The sequence below is a fragment of the Talpa occidentalis genome, unplaced genomic scaffold, assembly GCF_014898055.3.
Source record: "Talpa occidentalis isolate TD23 unplaced genomic scaffold, MPIMG_talOcc4v2.1 talOcc4.7, whole genome shotgun sequence".
NCBI lineage: Eukaryota > Metazoa > Chordata > Mammalia > Eulipotyphla > Talpidae > Talpa > Talpa occidentalis.
In genome coordinates, this window is record NW_023605083.1 from 107430858 (window position 1) to 107451593 (window position 20736).

At 38.7% G+C, this 20736-nt stretch overlaps 1 protein-coding gene across 1 annotated transcript in view; it reads left to right on the top strand.

The window, feature by feature from the left end:
* BCAS3 (BCAS3 microtubule associated cell migration factor) overlaps window positions 1-20736 on the top strand; it is a 557971-nt gene that overhangs the window by 78878 nt on the left and 458357 nt on the right. The window contains exons 5-6 of the mRNA XM_037494441.2: window positions 7033-7108; window positions 11045-11151. Coding sequence (XP_037350338.2) covers window positions 7033-7108; window positions 11045-11151 — 183 coding nt within the window. The remainder of the gene's footprint in view (window positions 1-7032; window positions 7109-11044; window positions 11152-20736) is intronic.

Consider the following 20736-nt stretch of genomic DNA (forward strand, 5'->3'; position numbering starts at 1 on the left):
GAAAGCTGTATAGCAGGACTACCAGGTCTTTTTCTTTTCTTTTTTTAATGAGTGACTCTATTAGGGCTTATAGAAAAGAGGTTTTCCATATTCATCTTAAGCTGTCACGACAAAACTTTTCCATTTCACCCTTTTTCAGGGAGCAGTCCTACATGGAAAGTGTTGTGACTTTTCTGCAGGATGTTGTGCCACAGGTAAGTTAAATGGGGTTTCAAAAAAGGTAGGTTTTACCATTGGCCAGGAGAGCTCTAAAATGTGCGATATCCTGAACTTGACAGTCATATCATCTCCAGAAACACTTTTGTTTTAGCATCCTGAGCACTAGTAGGGTGGTACTATACTTGTTATTAGATTTGTCTTAATTTTGTATTACAGTGGTGCATTTATTATTCCCCCGGACTTAACCCTCTTAAGAGAAATCAAGATGAGATGTTAGTTGAGAGGTGGAACTTGGGACTTTCTAGTTGGATTCTATTTCTAAAATCTTTCACCTGTCCTAGTAAATGTTTGTTGCCTGTCTGAAGTGAGAAAAACAGTGTGCTTTTCATTAATTAGATATTATATTAACTAAATACTATACTGAGCACACATCTGCATCTCTTACATATTGAACAGAATTTTAATGCCACGTCAGGATGTCTTTTTACTCTAGCTTATATGAGAGTAAGCCCCTTACTGTTAAGGAGTAAGAGCAACCAGCCCTCCTAGGATCATCTCTAATGCACTGTTGCCTAGACTTAACATTAAGAATAATTACCAGGCCCCTCTCTTATAGGGCATTCAGTAGCTTTTGTCTGTAGTAGAATCTAAGCTGATTCTTGTGAAACAGTAGCTTTGGGAAACATTGCATAGTAGAATTATTGAAAGGAAAGGTTTCCTTTTGATAATGTCCGTTTTCTCTGACTGCCAAGGTTTTTGTAACTTAACTGTTCAAAAAGCACATTCATAGAACCAGTCTCCCAGCTTCCTTGAAAAGTCTAAAATCCGTATTTCAGTTGTATTAAATAAACTGTATTCATCCAATAAAGGCAAGTGTCAGAGAATGTTGGTATTTTTTTTTAAAGATTTATTTATTTATTTATACAAGCACTGGTACAGTCAGAAGCACGGGAGGGTGAGAGAATTCACCAGAGCCAGAGCAGGGAGCAGAGCAAGCTGAAGGACCGAAGTACACTGCTGAGGGGAGCAGCGGGCGGCAGGAGAGGTCTGCGTGCCATGCGGGACCCTCCTTTGTTGGCCGGGGAGCAGCTGGGGATTGAACCGGCACCATGGAGGCTTCGGGCAGCTTTGCAACCCAGCGCTCAACCGCTGAACCACCAGGGAGGCCGGTATTCTTTTTTTTTTAAAAAAAGATTTATTTATTCATACAAGAACTGGGGTACAGGCCAGAGGTATGGGGGCGGAGAGAGGATTCACCAGAGACAGAGTGGGGAGCAGAACAGGTAGATTGAGTGAAATACACTGCTGAAGGGAGCAGCAGGTGGGTCAGGAGAGGTCTGCTGTGCCATGTGGGTTGCTCCCTGGTCGGGGATCAAACTCATGCTGCAGTGGCTGTGGATAGCTTCATAGGTTGTGTCTTAACCCCTTCTGCCACCAGAGAGGCCTGGTATTCTTTATTAAGTCAGCTTGAATGAATCTTGGTCAGCAAAAGAAGGTCTGTGGGGCATGTAAGGAAAAATAAATGGTTTCCTTTCTTGAGGAGCTTGGTTAATAAGGGAAACAACCAGGGCCTCCCCGGTAGCACAGCGGTTGATGGCTGGGTTGCGAAGCTGCCTGCAGCCTCTGCAGCGCTGGTTTGATCCCCGGCCACTGGGTGAGGGTCCCACATGGCGCACAGACCTCTCCTGCTGCCCACTGCTCCCCTCAGCAGTGTACTTCAGTCCTTCTGCCTGTTCTGTTCCCTGCTCTGGCTCTGGTGAATTCTCTCACCCTTCCGCGCTTCTAACTGTATCCAGTGCTTGTATAAATAAATAAATTAAAAAAAAAAAAAAAAGGGAACCAACCAGAGATAATAGCAACCTATCAGTAAGTGTTACACATGATAGTACAGTCTGAATATTTGATTGCTAAGGGAATCAGCAAAGAAAGAAGTAAGAGTCAGGTTTCCAAGGACACTGGAAGTAGCATTGGTTGAAATGAAAGGAAAGGCTGGGTATTTGATTTTGAAGGAAACTGGCTAACTGGGAATGGTAGGCATCAAGGTTGCTGTAACTATACATCTTAAATTCTGCACAGAATAGCAGACCTTGGAGAGCAATGGGGGGGCTGAGATCCAATTTGTTCTATGAATTGTTCCTTTCTCTTAAGCTCTTAGCCCTGGCAGGAGACTGCACTTCCAAGGAAGGGGTATTTTTAAATTTTTGTAATTTGCCTGTCTCAAGAGTGCCTCTTTATCAACTTGTTACAAAAGCACCTTTTGTGCTAGTGGAAACCGTGTATAGCAAGTATTTTTGGTTGACTAGAGAAAAGAGGCTTTAGGATACCCCAAAACTATAAACATCTGTCTAGTTGTATGGGTGAAGTTTCTGACTTGCTATATTATTTTACTTTCTGTTTTAAATTTTCAAGAGTAACATAGATTTGAAGTTACAAAATAACAAACTGTAAGGCAATTAACTTTAAACCAAGGAAGTTGATTCATATTCATTTTTTACTTTCAAGAAGTTCTGAATAATAGCAATGTAACTAATCTTTAGTCTTATGTTGCTATTTTCCTTACAGGCATTTTGTGAACTGGAAGATTTAATGAAAAAAATTTATTTTCTCACTTCTAAATACCTTCTGCTCTTTATTTAACATTATTCAGATAATTCTTATCCTCTTCTTTATTTATAGATACGCGAAAATGAGATTGCTTTTTGTTTAGAATTTGGCATCCAGATTTATAATTTTTGCCTATTCCTATGTTAATTGTGCAGCTGTTAGAATTAGCAGTCCCATAATTAAGTGCAGTTTCACAGGGTATATAAATATCAGAGAACCTTATTGCTAAATGATTTCTCAGTTATTAGCTTAGATCCAAATTAAACATAAGCTGTACTTATGATTTTTTTTTAAAGATTTATTTATTTACTTTATTTATTTATACAAGCACTGGGTACAGTCAGAAGCGCGGGAGGGTGAGAGGGGAGCAGAGCAGGCAGAAGGACCGAAGTACACTGCTGAGGGGAGCAGCGGGCAGCAGGAGAGGTCTGCGCGCCATGTGGGACCCTTCTCCTGTGGTCGGGGAGAGCTGGGGATTGAACCGGCGCTGCAGAGGCTGCGGGCAGCTTCGCAACCCAGCGCTCAACCGCTGTGCCACCGGGGAGGCCCTGTACTTAAGATTTTTAAAATTTGTTCTGTAACTGAACTGCCAATATTTTTCATATTGGTATTGACAACAAGAGCACAAGGGGACACCCCATATATGCTCAATGAATACACTGAATTTCAGAAAAACATGTTATACATGTTACCTTAAATTGAGACTCTCATGGAAGCCAGGAGAACAGTGTTCATCCATGATATGTAATGATTATAATGAAAATGAATAGCCACTCTTTGGGAAAGCTCTTTAAAGCAGAAACTCAACTTTTTCTTTTTAACCTCCCCATCACCATAAAAGAAATAAGTAAAACATAGCAAAAAAAAAAAAAAAAAGAAAGAAAAGGAAGTTTAATATAGTATGTACATCTCTTATGTACATAGGAGAATCCCAGCATTGACTAACTGATCCATCCATGTAGCTAAAATCCATTTTGATAACGTACACAAGACAGTGGCTTCAGGGAGTGGTAGAAAAAGGGAATGTCAGTTGGGGAGGGTACTGGGAAGGCACAGTAGATAAAGATAGGACCATTCAAGTTCTGCCTTCTCTTTAGAAAGGGGATAAGGAGATTAGGTTCTCCCAGTATACACCCTTATAGAAGTTTACTTGTGTCTTTTTTTTCCAAAGTCAACCTCCACCCAGCCTTCAGAGCCCCTCCCATGAAATCGGTATTTTGCCAAAGACATAGTTTAGGGTGGAAGTGACTTCTCTCCAGTGAAAAATTAAAACACAACTTAATTACAGTGATTGTGCCTATATCTTTTAAAATTTAGCAAGAACTTTGTGCTGATAAATGTATATAGGTGTTAGAAATTAGATAAGGAATAAAAGGAGAAGTAAATAAATCCTGTCAAGAATTGAGGTAAAAGTTACAATGCTGGGCCTTTATGGTGGCTGAGGGGTTAAGTCTCAGCCCTGCCACCATGACAGCCCACTACAGAGGCCTGAGTTCGATACCCAGCCAGGGAGCTAAACCACATGGTGCAGCAGACCACTCCTGTCTCATATGCTCCCCTCAGCAGTGTATTTCAGTAGAGCAGCCTGTCCTGCTCCCTGCTCTGTCTCTGGTGAATCCGCTCACCTGCTTCATCTCTGGCCTACACCCCAGTTCTTCAACACAAGAATAAAAATAAAAAAACAACCCCACAAACATAATGATGCTAAATACGAGGGCTTGAACAGCCTTGAAGAATCAATGAAGCTAGTAATCAATGCTGGGGAAAAAACAACCTCAGACTCTTTGTGTGGTGGTGCAGTGATCTCCATTAAGATAGCAAGTGAAAGCTGGATGGACCCTGTGTGGGTTTCTGCCAAACCGAGAAAATCTCAACATGGGTAAATGACATCACAAGCTGAGAGGCAAAATGGCACGCTGTCACATGCTAGGAGTGAACCCGCAGGAAGAGACATAAGAAGCAACACTTGCATGCTTTAGTCATCTTCAGAGAATTTTCTCAAAAATGCTTAGTAAAAAACAAGCATGTCTGTTAAAGAGAGGAAAACTTGAAGACTGAGCAAAGGCACACAAAACCTTGGTTGTCAAACTCTTGTTTCATCCTGAACTGGAAAGAAAAGTTCAAGAATCCCAACACGCTGAATGTTTTTTTTTTTTTTTCTAACTTTGCTTTATTCAGCGTATTGCCCAGAACTCAAAGTGTGTTGCAAAGAAATTGGGGGAAGTGAATCACACTGCAGGTGATAAGCAGTTTTATAATCAGCTAAACTGAAGAACATTTTGAAAGATGTTATTTTTCTGGCGCCTTACATAGGGAAAAAGGAAGTTGTCCAAATGTGTGGTGGCCCAAATTGGATCATGGAGCAGAGAAAAGGACATTAGTGGTGAAACTGGTGAAGTCCAAATAGTCTCGGCTTTATAGTAATGTAGCGATTTAGTTTTCTAGTTTTGACAAATGGACCCTGGTAAGGTAAGATTTGATTAGATTAGATAGGGATACTGACTAAGTGGTATATGAGAATTCTGTACTGTTTAATAATCTAAAATTATTCCAAAATAGTTTATTAAAAAAAAGTTTTCAAGGATGAACAGAGCAAGACCACAGGAAAAAAAGATTAGTAAAGTGGTTGAAGATAAAAGTTAATGAATTAGCTGGTTCTAGTACAGGTTTTCTTTTGTCCAGAGGAATGAACTGACTTAGACATGTCTCACTTGTTTGTTAAAAAAAGACAGTTGAAATCCTGAGGATAGCTAAGATAATTTTTTTGTATAGTAAACCTACTATGAAAGTAATGCTATCTTCTAGTATTTTCAGTGGCTTTAAGCTTGTATGGTGTGGTGTAAGGGGTCTGTAATTGGTATGAAAATTTAAAGCTGGTCATATAAAACAAATATATGGCATGGAGGTTTTGTATGCTTTTGATAATAAATAATATTGTGACCCCAGTAATACTTTATAACTGAAAATCTTTTTTTTTTTAAATTTTATTTTTATATTCCCCATACAATTGCAGCCCCCCCATTATAACTGAAAATCTTGTAGCTCTTTGTTGACAAAAAAATTTAAATGAAAATGCTTACTTTATGGGGCGATGACTCCTTTTGAGTGCTGATGGGTATTGTTGACCCTTTTCCTAGGCAGTTTATGCTTATCTTTGCAAACCTTGCAGGCTTTCATGAACTAGTTAATAGGTTGGGTCTAGAAGCCAGATAAGAGACTGAAAAAGTAGTCTTTTTTGCACCCCTAACACTGGCTGGTGCCCTTTGCCCAGAACTGGAACTGAGCAAAAAGTAATACTCTAGAAAATTCTTGAAAGAGTGTAATTGTCTGATCATAAACACCTGGATAGTTTTGTTTATTTCTTAAACTTTCATATTTGTTCATCAATGTACAGGATAGTGTTTTGGTGCTTTGAATTACAGTGATGCTTCATAATAGACTATGATCATTGTATTTTAGGTTTCTGCAGTTCTTTTTTTTTTAAGATTTATTTATTTATTTATACAAGCACTGGGTACAGTCAGAAGCGCAGGAGGGTGAGAGAATTCACCAGAGCCAGAGAGGGGAGCAGAGCAGGCAGAAGGACCGAAGTACACACTGCTGAGGGGAGCAGCGGGTGGCAGGAGAGGTCTGCGCGCCATGTGGGACCCTCCTCTGGTGGCCGGGGAGTAGCCGGGGATCGAACTGGCGCTGCAGAGGCTGCAGGCAGCTTCGCAACCCAGCGCTCAACCACTGCGCCACCGGGGAGGCCCTTCTGCAGTTCTTTAATAACCCACTTTTTGACCAAGGTTATTGCATTCCTAGATAACTTTCTTTGGGAGTAAATGTTAAAAAATGTGCTAGTTGCCAAGATATAGGGTGAGTGAAGTTAAAAGTGGGGAGGGATAGGGTTGGTCTTATATTTAATAAGTTACTCTTTGTTTTGAACATCAATTATATTAGACTGTAAAACATTTGTGTTTTTTTTTTAAAGATTTATTTATGCCTACAAGAACTGGGGTACAGGCCAGAGGTATGGGGGTTAAGAGGATTCACCAGAGACAGAGTGGGGAACAGAACAGGCAGACTGACCGAAACATACTGCTGAGGGGAGCAGTGGGCGAGACAGGAGAGGTCTGCTGTGCCATGTGAGTCACCTCCCTGGTTGGGGATCGAACTTGTGTTGCAGTGGCTGCGAGCAGCCTCATAGTGCTGTGTCTTAACCCTTTGCACCACCAGGGAGGCCCCTGTAAAACATTTGAATTAAAAACATTTCTGTTTACTCTGCAGGCTTACAGTGGATCACCTCTAACAGAAGAAAAGGAGAAAATAGTCTGGGTCAGATTTGAAAATGCAGATTTAAATGGTATGGTTTTAACATTTTGGAACATATGAATTAAATGTTTGTTGGTTGGAGGTTCACCTGATTCCAAATAGAGAATCCTTACTTTACTTTTTAGATTATGTTTTCTTATAGTAACTTTTTAGTTTTCAAAATAAGTTCTTTTTTTTTTTTTTTAAAGATTTATTTATTTATGCATACAAGAGCTGGGGTACAGGCCAGCGGGGGGTGGGGGGGTGGGGTAAGAGGATTCACCAGAGACAGAGAGGGGAACAGGACAGGCAGATCTACTGAAATACACTGCTGAGGGAGCAGCGGGTGAGACAGGAGAGGTCTGCTGTGCCATGTAGGTAGCTCCCTGGCCGGGGATTGAACTTGTGCTGCAGTAGCTGCAGACTGCTTCATGGTGCTGATGCTTAATCCCTTGTGCCAACAGGGAGGCCCCTTCAATTTCTTAATAGATAGACTGCCTGCCTGCCTTCCTGTCTTCCTTCCTTTTTTAAAACAGCAATTCTTAACTTTGTCTCTTATTTGTGTTTTCTCCAAGAATGTTTCTGCTGAGATCAGGTCTTTGTATCACAAAGTTTTGAGATATTTACAATTGAATGAAAATTTGGCTGTGGGAAGGACACCCTGAAGAAGGCTAACTAGGACTTACTATTTTTTGTATTGGGGTTTCGTGATCAGCCAGTCTGCCCTTCCCTGATTATGCCTGTTACAGCTTGGATGTAATGCCTTGATTACTGCCTTTTGTCTTTCATCCAGTGGGAGATACTGGAGTAGAATCTTTGGACAGCAGCCATATGCTAGCCATGCTAGTAGTCTGCTTCATTGTAGAGGAGTTTTGTGTACCTGGAGATTGCGTTAGTCATCCGGGCTTCTCTTTGTCAGACTTGGAGTTTTTCTGGCAAAACAATTAAGATGTCTATTAACTGTCTATAAATTTAAGTTATCTTACATTATTAATGAAACTATTAGCTGTTAATCAGTCTGAAAGTTACAATGTTTAAATTGAAGTCGGCTCTGTGATTACTCTTTGTTTCTGTCACAAAACTTGGGACCTCTGCTTTTCTGCTTTGAATTATAAAGTGATACCAGTTGGCCACTTGCCTCTGGACTGCAGCCCAACTGATTATGGCTTATCATAGTTGGGAGTGGAGTAATGACTAACAGGAGATTCTTCCAAAAGAACTTGAGTTGTTGGGATTCTGTATTCCTGGGCCTTCTTGGTATCTCTGTTTCTAGTCAGTGTACAGACTTTGGCTTGGTGTTGGGAAGTGACTCTTACTTGTGGAGCTCATTAGAGAGCATGATTAATAAACCCTTGGTATGATGGCACTGTTCTTTTTTTGCTTTTAGGCATTCCGATTTATACCCTAAACTTGTTTTTGTAAGGCGTTGTACTGTAAAAGTTGTTAGAAGTAGCCAGTGTGGTTTAATATCCTATTTTTTTCTCACTCTAAAAGTGAGTATATAGTTTTCAGTCCCCAAACATATCAGATTAACCAGTTGGTTTGCTCTAGATAACAAGAACTGCCAACTTTCTAGACTGTGAGGGGAAATTCTTACTAACCCCAGCCCATCCTGATTTGATCATTTCTGATAGCAATTTTTACTGCTATTCTTTGTTGTCATTATTTATGTTCAACAGGCTTATTCTTCATTTGTGAAGGAATCTTTAGAAAAATATAAAAACATAGCAAAAATTAGTCACTTTACCATCTACAGTTCAGGATTAAATACATTCACACTGTCATGTAACCAATCTGTAGAACTCTTTTAGTCTTGTAAAACTAAGCTCTCTCTATTCATTTAACCACTCTACATTCATCCCTTCTTGCAAGTCTCAGGCAACTACCATTCCAATCATATTTGATTGAATAGCACAAGGAACTCTGGAAACTGGTTTATTCATTATATCACAGATTTATTGCAGCGACTAGTAGGAGATGGAAGAGTTGATGTGGGCAAAAGGTGGGGAGCTCCAGTCCACTCTCTAGGTGTGTACTTCTCCCCCAAATCTGTATATATTAACCAACCTGGAAGCCCTCTTAGGCTTATGTGGAGGCTTCACTGTATCCCAGGTATAATCAAGTCATTAGCCATTGGAAATTGATTGAATCCCCAGCCCCTCTCCCCTCTCTGGACTTGAGAGGGTAGAACTGGAATGTCAACCCTCCATGCTTATTTTCATAGCAGCTAGCCCCCATCCATAAATGTTTTCCAAAAGTTGCCTTTGTTAATATAAAAGAACTTTAACATTCCCAGTAACTATTGTGAGTGAAGACCAAATCAGTATGAGAAATAGCATTTTGGTCATTTAATGATCAAATGATATATTTCTTGTGAACCACACTATTGCAGGGCATACAGATATACACAGGTCTTTGGAAACAGGAAATTTCTGGTTTCCTTGTGCAGTATGAGCAGATTATCTGCTGAGTGATGACAGGTTGGGTGGGGTTAGAACTTGGAGAAGATTTAAGAAAGTAATTGAAGAAACAGTAGAATAAGTTTCACGGCCTCCCTCGGGGCGCAAGGAGCACTATGAAGTTATCAGCAGCCACTGCAGCACAAGTTCCATTCCTGGCTAGCCAGGGAGCTAACCCGCATGGCGCAGCAGATCTCTCCTGTCTTGCCGCCTGCTCCCCTCAGCAGTGTGTTTCAGTAGGTCTGCCTGTTCTGCTCCTCACTCTTTCTCTGGTGAATCCTCTCACCAACCTCCCTCCCTTACCTCTGGCTTATACCCCAGATCTTAAGATTGGGTTCAGCTGAGATTTGAGTTTTGCTAGTTGGGTAACGTACAAAGATCAAGGGATAAAAAAATGTAGATTATTGACAGAAGGCACAAAGATGATTGATCAAAGAACATAATATGAAAAGAGTGTACATTTAAGATAGGTTGAAAGAGTAGGGAGAAGTCGGGTGTCAGTGGACTGGAGGTGGTAATTAGGTGAAAGAGTGGATATAAAGGAAATAGCTGAGTAAACTTGCTGGAAGACAAAGTTATGATCTGAAAATAGAATGTTTTAATTAGTGATTTTATTTTTATTGCAGTACCAATGGTTTATAACACTGTATATGATTTGGAGGACTAGGTTCACACACACACCTACCACCAAAACACCCATAGTCCCTTACCATAGACCATTTGGCCCCTCCTACTACTTGCTCCAGCCCCTACCCTACCCTCAATTAGTGATTCCTGAGGTACAATAGTTTTGTTACATAAAAATATGTCTTAAGATACTCTTGTATGATACATAGTATTCACTGATGAACATGTAATTCTTTAGTAGTAGTAATATGCTTAGTGTCTTCAGGATATATCAGGATTCACTTCCTTTGCATAAAGGAACGTCATTGTTAAATTTACAAACACTAGAAATTCTAAGTGATTACACTTCATGTTTACATGTTTTTTGGCAAAATATTTCATTTTCATTTATCATTTGTACATAGTTTTGATCCTGATATTATAACTCCTTAGTTTTCTAGCTTGAGCTTAGTAATTTATTTTTATGGTATTATTTTTATTGAGGTAACAATGGTTTACAACATTATATACATTTTGTGGGTATATAGTCACACCTTCAGATGTATGTTGCAACTCAACACCCACTACTAAAGCACCCATAATCCTTTTCCATAGTCTATGGGACTCCCACTTCCCTTTGGGCTTGATTTTTTAAAAACCTTATTTGTGCTGGTAATTGTAAGTAGTCTTACATAATAAACCTAGTTTTATCATTTCAGCTTGTTGTTCACTTTTTATTGAATGATGTCTTCTAATTACTTGTGCACTTTATTGAAAAACAACCTAAACAGTTGTCACTAATGGCATTAAAAGTGTTTTGTTTCCTTGCTTGACATTGTGCTTTTCTTTTTGTTTTATATCTTTTTGTTTGTTTTTGACATTGTATCTTTAATTTGCTTCTTTGTTACTTAATTATAATATAGATACATCAAGAAATATGGAATTTAATGAAATACATAGCACTGGGAATGAGCCACCTTTGCTGGTTATGATTGGCTACAGTGATGGAATGCAAGTGTGGAGCATCCCTGTAAGTATGAAAATAGTTAAATCCCAAAGATAGAATACTTTCCAGCATGCCAGCTGATGTGAGATCTAACCATACTTTCCTAAGGCCTCATCCATTTATTTCAAAAGCAGTTGCTAAGAGACTGCTCTGTGGCAACACCATACAAACCTCGCAATAATGGGCAAGTGGGAAATGAAAGCTGCTGTAAGTGACTTGTAAGGTGGGCCAGGAATTATGGGAATCACTTTATATGCAGGAGCTCATGTTTTGTTATGGCGGCTCTATCATGTAGACATTATTATTAATTGTTTCCCCCATTTTACAGAAGACTAAATGGGCTTACTGAAGGTATTCTTTTTTTAAATCAACGATCATTTTTTAAAAAAATCAGTGTTCTCTATCAGTTAAAACATTCATAGTGTGCACAATTCAGGAGGTAAGAAGGACAAAACAGCCCCCTCCTACATCTGGACCCCAGTTTCCCTTACTGTAAAGCAACCAGAATTTCTAATTTCTTATGTCCTTTTTGTTTTTCACTTAATGTCAGTATTCAGAAAATGTCTTCATTGACTATTTGTGTAAAAATTCTATTATTTGGATTTTTGCTATTTTCCCTCCCTGTTAATGAAAAACAAATGTCCTAGGCTTTTTTTTTTTTTTTTTTTTTTTGGGTATTACGAAAATGATGTTATACATATACTTGAACAAAGGTTATTTTATGTCTGTATAAATCCCAATTTGGAGAAATATTTTAAATTGCCTAATATTGGTCCCAGTTTGCTTTTTAAATCCTACATATTCCATTTTGGGATGACCTAAAATAAAATGTCCTAAATGAGGAAGAGGCATGGTAGGATTCTGGCCCAGCAAGGTATGGTAGGGACTTCACACTTAGCTTTTTGTGCTTAGATTCCAAGTGTTTGGGCATGACCTAAATATCCTGTCTCTCCAGTAATTGGAGGTTGGTTGGGAGACTTCTACTGTGAGGTTCTCTTGTAATTGGGAGTTCAGGACCAATATAATTTTATTTTATTTTTTTAAAGATTTATTTATTTATGCATACAAGCTGGGATACAGGCCAGAGGTGTGGGAGGTGAAAGGATTCACCAGAGACAGAGTGGGGAACAGAACAGGCAGACTGACCTAAGTACACTGCTGAGGAGAGCAGTGGGGGAGACAGGAGAGGTCTGCTGCGCCATGCGGGAATCTCCCTGGGCGGCCAGGGATGGAACCCCTGCCACAGAGGCTGTGGATTGCTTCATAGTGTGGTGCTTAATCCCTTGCACCACCAGGGAGGCCCCAATATAATTTTAATTTGTGCCTTTAACAAATGAATTCCCCAAACTTGTTTGTATCCCCTTGTGTGTTTCAGCTAGAATTTTTTTGTTGTTCTTTTTGAAAATTATGGTTACTTCTTAAAAGATTTATAAGAAACATGCATTCCCTCAGATTTAATGGAATTCAGGATACTCTTAAATATAGAATTTGTTTTTATTCTTTTTTCTATTTTTTTTTTCGCTTTTTGTTAATTTTTTTTTTTTTAAAGATTTATTTTTATTTATTTATACAAGCACTGGGTACAGTCAGAACCACGAGAGGGTGAGAGAATTCACCAGAGCCAGAGCGGGGAGCAGAGCAGGCAGACTGAAGTACACTGCTGAGGGGAGCAGCGGGAGGCAGGAGAGGTCTGCGCGCCATGTGGGACCTTCCTCCAGTGGCCGGGGAGCAGCCGGGGATCGAACCGGCACTGCAGAGGCTGCGGGCAGCTTCGCAACCCAGCGCTCAACCGCTGCGCCATCGGGGAGGCCCGCTTTTTGTTAATTTTTAACTTACTTATTTGCTTTTAGTTTTTTTCTTATTTTTTCATTTTTTTCCTTGAGTACAGAATTTGGCTATAGTGGCATAAGAATTGTTAAGTAACAAGGACATTGGATTTCAAATTCTTCTTACATTTCAAGTGAAAAATCATTCTTTGATTAATCACTTATGATGATTTCATCTTTCATCTAATCATATAATTATGTGTCATTAGGTATTTAGGATTTGCGTTGTAAATTTTTTTCAAGCTGGTTGCACAGCTGAAGGGTTTTTATTCTTGTTTTTAAAAAATGCTTTATTTTGCAGAGGTACAAGAATTCTGCTGACATGACATAGAGTTAGTGTTCTCTTTCTTTTGCCTTTAGGGATGTGTGGTTGACATTATTCAAGGCTCTGCAATGCTGTTTGTAATTTAACTATTATGCCACAGGCAGGGACAAAGGATTTACAATCCAGCAGTGTTTTGTTGTTGTTGTTGTTTTTTCCCTACCTAGCAAGAGAAATCTTTCTAGGTTGTGATCAGAAGAAAGGATTTTATGAATGTGACTTCTTCTTACTAATGGGGACTATGCTGTGATCCATTAGTCTGTTTGTTGACAGACTTGAAGGCGAAGAGGAAGCTAGAGCTTTAACAAGAAGGCTGAGCTTTGTGTGATGAGGGCTGCTGACTGGACTGAGCACATTCCTTTGGCGGCACTCAGCTGCCCACTTGTTTCAGTTATAATTAGAGGTATTACTTTTCATAGATTCAAAGTGAACTTATATTTATCTGTGAGTAATTTAAAGGTCTTCCGCATAATTTAAATTACTTCTTTAAAGTAATGTTTATGCCCATACTGTATTTTTGAGAAGCTTAAATAATCTTTTCTTCAATGAATTTTCATTGACTAGCTGTGTACTGTTGTGGTAGTATTGTCCTTTGAGGTCTGATTCAAGAAGCAGGAGGCAGTTTGGGGAAATAAGTTTCTTCTGTTCCATCAATTCAGCTTTTTCTTTGTTCACAGAACTTGGTATATGCATTATCTCATCTGTTGTATACTGCGAGGTAGAGGTTGCTCCATTCTGGAGTTGGTAAGGTCACACTGCTTGTAGGAAGCGGAACTGGAATTCAAACTCAGTTCTGTCTGCCTTTAAATTCAAAGCCATGAGCCAAGAGATACACATCATTACTCCCCAAACAGGATAGCAGATGATTTGTCATGCAAGTAGTTTGGCAGTTAAGTTTTAGTTTTCATTGTAAGAAGGTATGATGTACCTTCCATAAGAAAGAATGATTTGTTATGTTGATGCTCTGGATAAACAGGCCCTCCTCTCACCTACCTCTGACAGTGTCACTGCCTGTTTTTGGTAAGATATTCTTTTTTTTTAACATTGTTTTTATTTCCCTTCATTTATTTTTTATATTAATTTTTTTTTAAAGATTTATTTATTTATACAAGCACTGGGTACAGTCAGAAGCGCAGGAGGGTGAGAGAATTCACCAGAGCCAGAGCAGGGAACAGAACAGACAGATGGAATACACTGCTGAGGGGAGCAGCGGGCGCAGCAGGAGAGGTCTGTTGCGCCACGTAGGACCCTCGCAGGTGGCTGGGGATTGAACCGGCACTATAGAGGCTGCAGGCAGCTTCGCAGCCCAGCGCTCAACCTCTGCGCCATCAGGGGAGGCCCTTTTATATTAATTTTTTTATTTTTTACATCATTGTTCATTTTTAAATAATATTTGCTTCCCCCCACCCCCTTAGGTGTAGTCCCCATAGAGTTTCCTTCTCCAGTGCACCCGTGCACCATCACCTCAGTCCTCTATGCTCCCCCCTCCCTCCCTCTGATCCCTCTCCCTCCTCCTCCCCTGCAGTATGTCTCTGATTTATAATTCGTTTTTGCTTTGTTTTGTTTTGTACTGTTACTATTTTTTTACACTGATGTGTTATTTGTTTCCCCTATATTCCTGCTATAAGTGAAACCATCTGATATTTTTCTTTTTCCTTCTGGCTTATTTCACTGAGCATAAGTCCTTCCAGTTCCATCCATGTTGCTGTGAATGGCATGAATTTATCTTTTTTGATTGCTGAATAATATACCATTGTGTATATATGCCGCATCTTCTTGATCCAGCCATCTATTTTTGGGCATTTGGTTTGTTTCCAGGTTTTACCTATTGTAAATAGTGCTGCAATAAACATAGGTGTACAGGTGTTCTTTTGAATCAATGTTTTTGTGACCTTGGGTAGATTCCTAGGAGTGGAATTGCCGGGTCATATGGAAGCTCCATTTTTAGTAGACTGAGAGCCTCCAGACAGCTTTCCATAGTGGTTGGATCAGTTTGCACTCCCACCAGCAATGCAGGAGAGTTCCTTTTTCACCACATCCTCACCAACATTTGTTGTTGCATGTTTTTTTGATATGTGCCATTCTCACTGGTGTAAGGTGATATCTCAGTGTGGTTTTGATTTGCATTTCCCTGATTATAAGGGATGTTGAACATTTTTCCATTTGTATTTCCTCTTTGGAGAAATGTCTTTTAAGTTCTTCTGCCCATTTCTTGACTGGATTGTTTTATTTTTTTCTCCTAGTGTTACACATAGGTTGATTGGTGCATGAACTTGGTGCTCTGAGGACTTAAATGGTGTTCACTTATTCAGTACAGTCTGGGATAAAATATATATTTTGGGCGAGCAAAATAGACATGGCTTTTACTCTAGCAGAGCTCATGGAGAGGTTTAAATAAAAATAAATTAACATACAACTTAAATTGCAATATAAAGAAAAGAATAAAACTATAATAAGGAAGTAGCACAGAAGTTAAGATTTAGCCAGGCTACATTGAAAAGAGCAGACAGTGATTCAGAGACTCTGAGGTAGAAATGTTCTTTTCTCTACACTTGAACATTGACATAGATTTCCTAAATTTTTTTTCTTAAAGAACAGTGAAATAAATATCTGTATAATCCTGCAATTTGGAGAGAGCAATAAAAGGTAGCTATAGTAAGACTTGATAGATTTGCCACATTGCATTCTTTTAATGTCTTGCCATTTATTAATGTCTTATTCATTTATTAATTCATTCACTCAGCAAAGATTTATTGATTGCCTTTTACATCCCAGACTTTGTTCAAGGTGCTAGGTAGCAACTATGAGAGAAATGAAACCATTTTTGTTAGGTGGGTTGGAGGGTGAGGAAGATGATAATTAATAAACATACTGTGCTAGGAGGTGCTAGTTGTTATGGTGGGGTGGTTGATGTGGGTTGCTATAATATATGGGGTGGTCTGGGGAGGCCTCTCAAAGGTTTGAGAGAGGTGGAGGAGTAATCCTCATGGGGATTTGAGGGAAGGGCATTTCAAAGCCTGTACTCTGATAGAATTATGTTTCTTATATTTAGGATCAAGAAGGCAATTTACCTGGAGCTGGGTGGGCAAGGTGGTGTCCTAGAAATGGTGATGAGCTTGGGCTTTGTAGACCATTGGAAGGACTTCAGAATTTCTGAGTACAGAGATAGTTGAAACAGGTTTACAGTGAAGCTATATATATGTACCTATCACCTAGATTATAGCATTAAAATTTTACTATGCTTGCTTTTTCTCTTGTCTGTCTATCCATTTTATTGGGCACATTTCAATATGAATTACAAACACTGACTACTGTCCTTTTTCTACTTTAGTGTGCGTATTATTCAAGTTCAGCATTTGATTAATTTTTATTACAATTTATGTACAATTAAATACACAAATCTTAAGTATACATTTTCTGAGCTTTGACAAGTTCATCTACCTGTGTAATTGCTGTTTCTGTTAAGATACAGATCATGATTATCACTTAAGAAATTTCCCTTATGACTGTTCCCAGTTGATTTTTTTCCTCCACCTTATTCACAAGCAACCACTGCTCTTTTTTTGCCTGTTTTAGAACTTCCTGTACTATTCTGTTATACAGTATGAATGCTTTTTTTGTGTAAGTTTTATTTCACTCAGCATATTTGTGAGATTCACCCATATTGTTTTATCTTTTTTATTGCTGAATGATATTCCAGTGTCTGTACTGTAGTCTGTTCCCTCTCTTAATGAATTGCTGGCCTAATTTGTAGCTTTTGCTTATTATGAATAATACTGTCATGAAGATTCTTGTAAATTGTTTTGTAAATGTGTTCATTTCTCTTAGGCAAATATATATAAGTGGAATTCTGCTTCATAGGTTAGGAATGTGGTTAGTTTTACAACAGTTCTCTAAACCTCTTTCCAAAGTAGCCGTACTATTTTACATTTCCCCCAATGGTGTATGAGTTGTTCCACCACTTCGTCAAAATTTGGTGTTGTATTTTTATTTTTAGCTATTCTGATGGGTGATGTATCCTGGTTTTCATTAGCTTTTCCATGATTATGAAATGTTGAGCGTTTTTAAAATGTTTTTGTTGTCTTTTATACATCTTTTAGGACTTGTATAATGTTTTTGCTTTATTAAACAAAAAGAAAAATTGAGTTTTAGAAGCCATTGGAGGACTTTGTACAGAGGTAGACAGTGATACCTTTTATAAAAGGAGGAAATATAAAGAGCAAATTCGGGTGAAAAAGATAGCTTTATTTATTTATTTATTTATTTTTAAAGATTTATTTATTTATTTTATACAAGCACTGGGTATAGTCAGAAGCGCGGGAGGGTGAGAGATATCACCAGAGCCAGAGCGGGGAACAGAACAGCAGACTGATGAAGAAATACACTGCTGAGGGGAGCAGCGGGCACTGTAGGAGAGGTCTGTCGCACCATGTGGGACCCTTGCCAGCGGCCGGGGATCGAACCGGCCCTGCACAGGCTGCGGGCAGCTTCACAGCCCAGTGCTCAACCGCTGCACCACCAGGGAGACCATATAGTTTGATTTTAGATGTGTGGAGCATGTACTGGTGCTGGTAATATTACAAACTGGTAATAATGTGTGGGATGCTTGTTACTGTAGGAACCGAATGAGAGTGAACTTTTACTAACTGATAGCTATTCGCTTGCACATCATCTAAACTTGTGTTTATAGTTTACAGAAGTATCTCTTTGTGCCAGAATGGAAATAAAAAAAAAATTGTGTCTCTATATTGTGGTTTGATTAACACTATCAATAGGCCTCAAGTTGGAGGAATTGTTGTTTATGACAATGAATATATGTCAGATATTGCAGTCATTCATTATTTCATTTAACACAAATAACTTCTTAGGATTCTTGACATACATTTTAGTGGTTGTTTACTCTCTGTTTTCATGAAATGATATATAGAAGTTTCAGGGAGGAAATTTCATATTTTTTTATATGTATCATATATATAGTTTATCATTAGTTTATAAAACTATAAATTTTGGATTAAATCTCACATATCAATATGTGAATATGTTTTTCTGTACTCGGCACCAAAGTTCTAGTTTCCACTGCCAAATTGACTCCCTCTACTCTTTCTTCCTACCTTTCGCCTTCCCTTCTGGTGACCACCATATTTTCTATAGAGTCTAAGAGTTATTTTGTTTTGTTAGTTCATTTGCTTTGAATATTTATATCCCACATGTGAGAGATACTATATAGTAATTTTCCTTTATGACTTATTTTACATAGCATAATTACCTCACATTTTATCCATGTTGTGGCAAAGGGTAGATTTCATCTTTTTAAATAACTGAATGGTAGCAGGGAAGAGATTTTAGGATGAAGAGTTGGAATTTTAGATCTTTCAGTTAGTAGGGACTTGTTCAAATTTTTTGAGTAACAGAGATAAATTTCAAAATCCATATTTAATTGATCTTATTCTGGCAATGGAGTGACTAGAAAATAAGAAGACAAGAAAAGATGATGAGGTTGGTTGGGAGGCAGTTTCAACATTGTCCAAATATGAGATGGTAAGACCCTGAACTAAGTTTGTTGTGGTAAGTGATAAAGACATTTAGAAGTAAGAGTCAGATATTTTCCAGGTCTTGAACTGGGCTGGTGCTGGCTGGTGTATAAGATAGCATAGTTGCAGAAGAAACAGAATTTGGTTGTTAGACTTAGACTTACATTATGTTAAAAGTTAAGTCATAAGGCCAAATTTGCATTGTGCAGTATAGTTTAAGTAATAAAGCGTTCTTATTTAAAATTTTCAGTAAATAAGAAACCGAGGATGGTAACTTTGTAATAGCCTAGTGTATTTTTCGTACTTTCTATTTAATGCCTACTTAGTTTTTTCATTCTTTTTTGAAATGCTTAATATTTTCAGAAATCTTGAAAATGAATTCATTACAGCATCTAGAAGATGACAATTGTATTGTGAGGAACAATATATCATAGGTTCGAAGTTAACGTTTGGGGTGTTTTCTTAGAGCTTTTGAATATACAGTTGTGTGCGGGGATAAGATTTTGGTCAGCACCACACTGCAAATGCAATGGTTGTTTCTATAAATAACCTCTGTGCATATTAGGCTATACCATCTAGGTTTGTGTAAACACAATTTTGATGTTTGCACAAGGACAAAATTACCTCATGGCATGTAATTCCTGTTAAGCAGTGCATGACTGTATTTCAGTATTGTGACACTAGGTGTCGCTAACACATTGAGCTAAGATATTGTGCAGCTGTTCCCTTGAAAGGAAATATTTGCCCTAAAGCTTTTAGTGTAGCTTTTACACTAAAAGCATTAGAGAAAACATGCAAAGGCATATTTGAGGTAAATACCAATTAGTTTATTATTTATTAGAAGTTGGGTGCCAATAGACCTTGCCATGTTAAGGTTGCTAGCCAGGAAACAATTTTTATGGGTTTTGTTTGGGAGCAGTCTCAAGTCAGTGCTTTGGGAAACTGGCAAGCAGAGAAAGTTTGAATATGGAACTCAATCAAAAAATTGCCGCCTTCTTTTTTTTTTTGAGAGTATGGCTTTATTTTTTTTTTTTGATCCAGTCTCTTGTTAGTGGAAAGAGGACTAATGTGGTGGAAGGTGGAAGAGCACCTTATGAAGCGAACAAAACCAGTGATGAATAATACTAAAATAACTTCTGCAATCCACCTGTAATGTTTTCAGATTTTTATTTTTACTTTATTTTTAAGTTTATTTTTAGATGAAGTACTTTTTTTTTTTTTAAGATTTATTTATTTATACAAGCACTGGGGTACAGGCCAGAGGCGCGGGAGGGTGAGAGAATTCACCAGAGATGGGGCAGGAAGCAGAACAGGCAGATGGACCGAAATACACTGCAGAGGGGAGCAGCAGGTGTGACAGGAGAGGTCTGCCGCGCCATGTGAGAATCTCCCTGGCCGGCCGGGAATCAAACTGGTGCTACAGAGGCTGTGGACAGCTTCACAGCGCAGTGCTCAAGCTTCTGCACCACCGGGAAGGCCTCTAGGTGAAGTACTTTTTTCTTAAATTAGTGTTAATTTTTGGACAGTATTTTTCTTCTTCCCTCAGGGGTAGTTTCCATAGTTCTCTCACCACTGTTTCACCTGTGATCCACCAACATATTCCCTTGTGCTATCCCCTCTCCTATTTTGACCTCTTCCTCTCCCTCCCCTCCTCGATGCCTCAGATGTATGGTCAGCTTACAAGGCTTGTCTTTTTTCTGACCCTTTGTTTGGTTTCTCTATATTCCACATGTATGTGAAACTATTTGATATTTATCTTTTCTTTCTGCCTTATTTCACTTAACATAAACCCTTCTAGCTCCCTCCATGTTGATGCAAGTGGCATGAGTTTATCTTTTTGATCACTGAGTACTATTCCATGGTGTATATGTACCACATCTTCTTGATCCATTCATTTGTTTTGGGGCATTTAGATTGTTTCCATATCTTG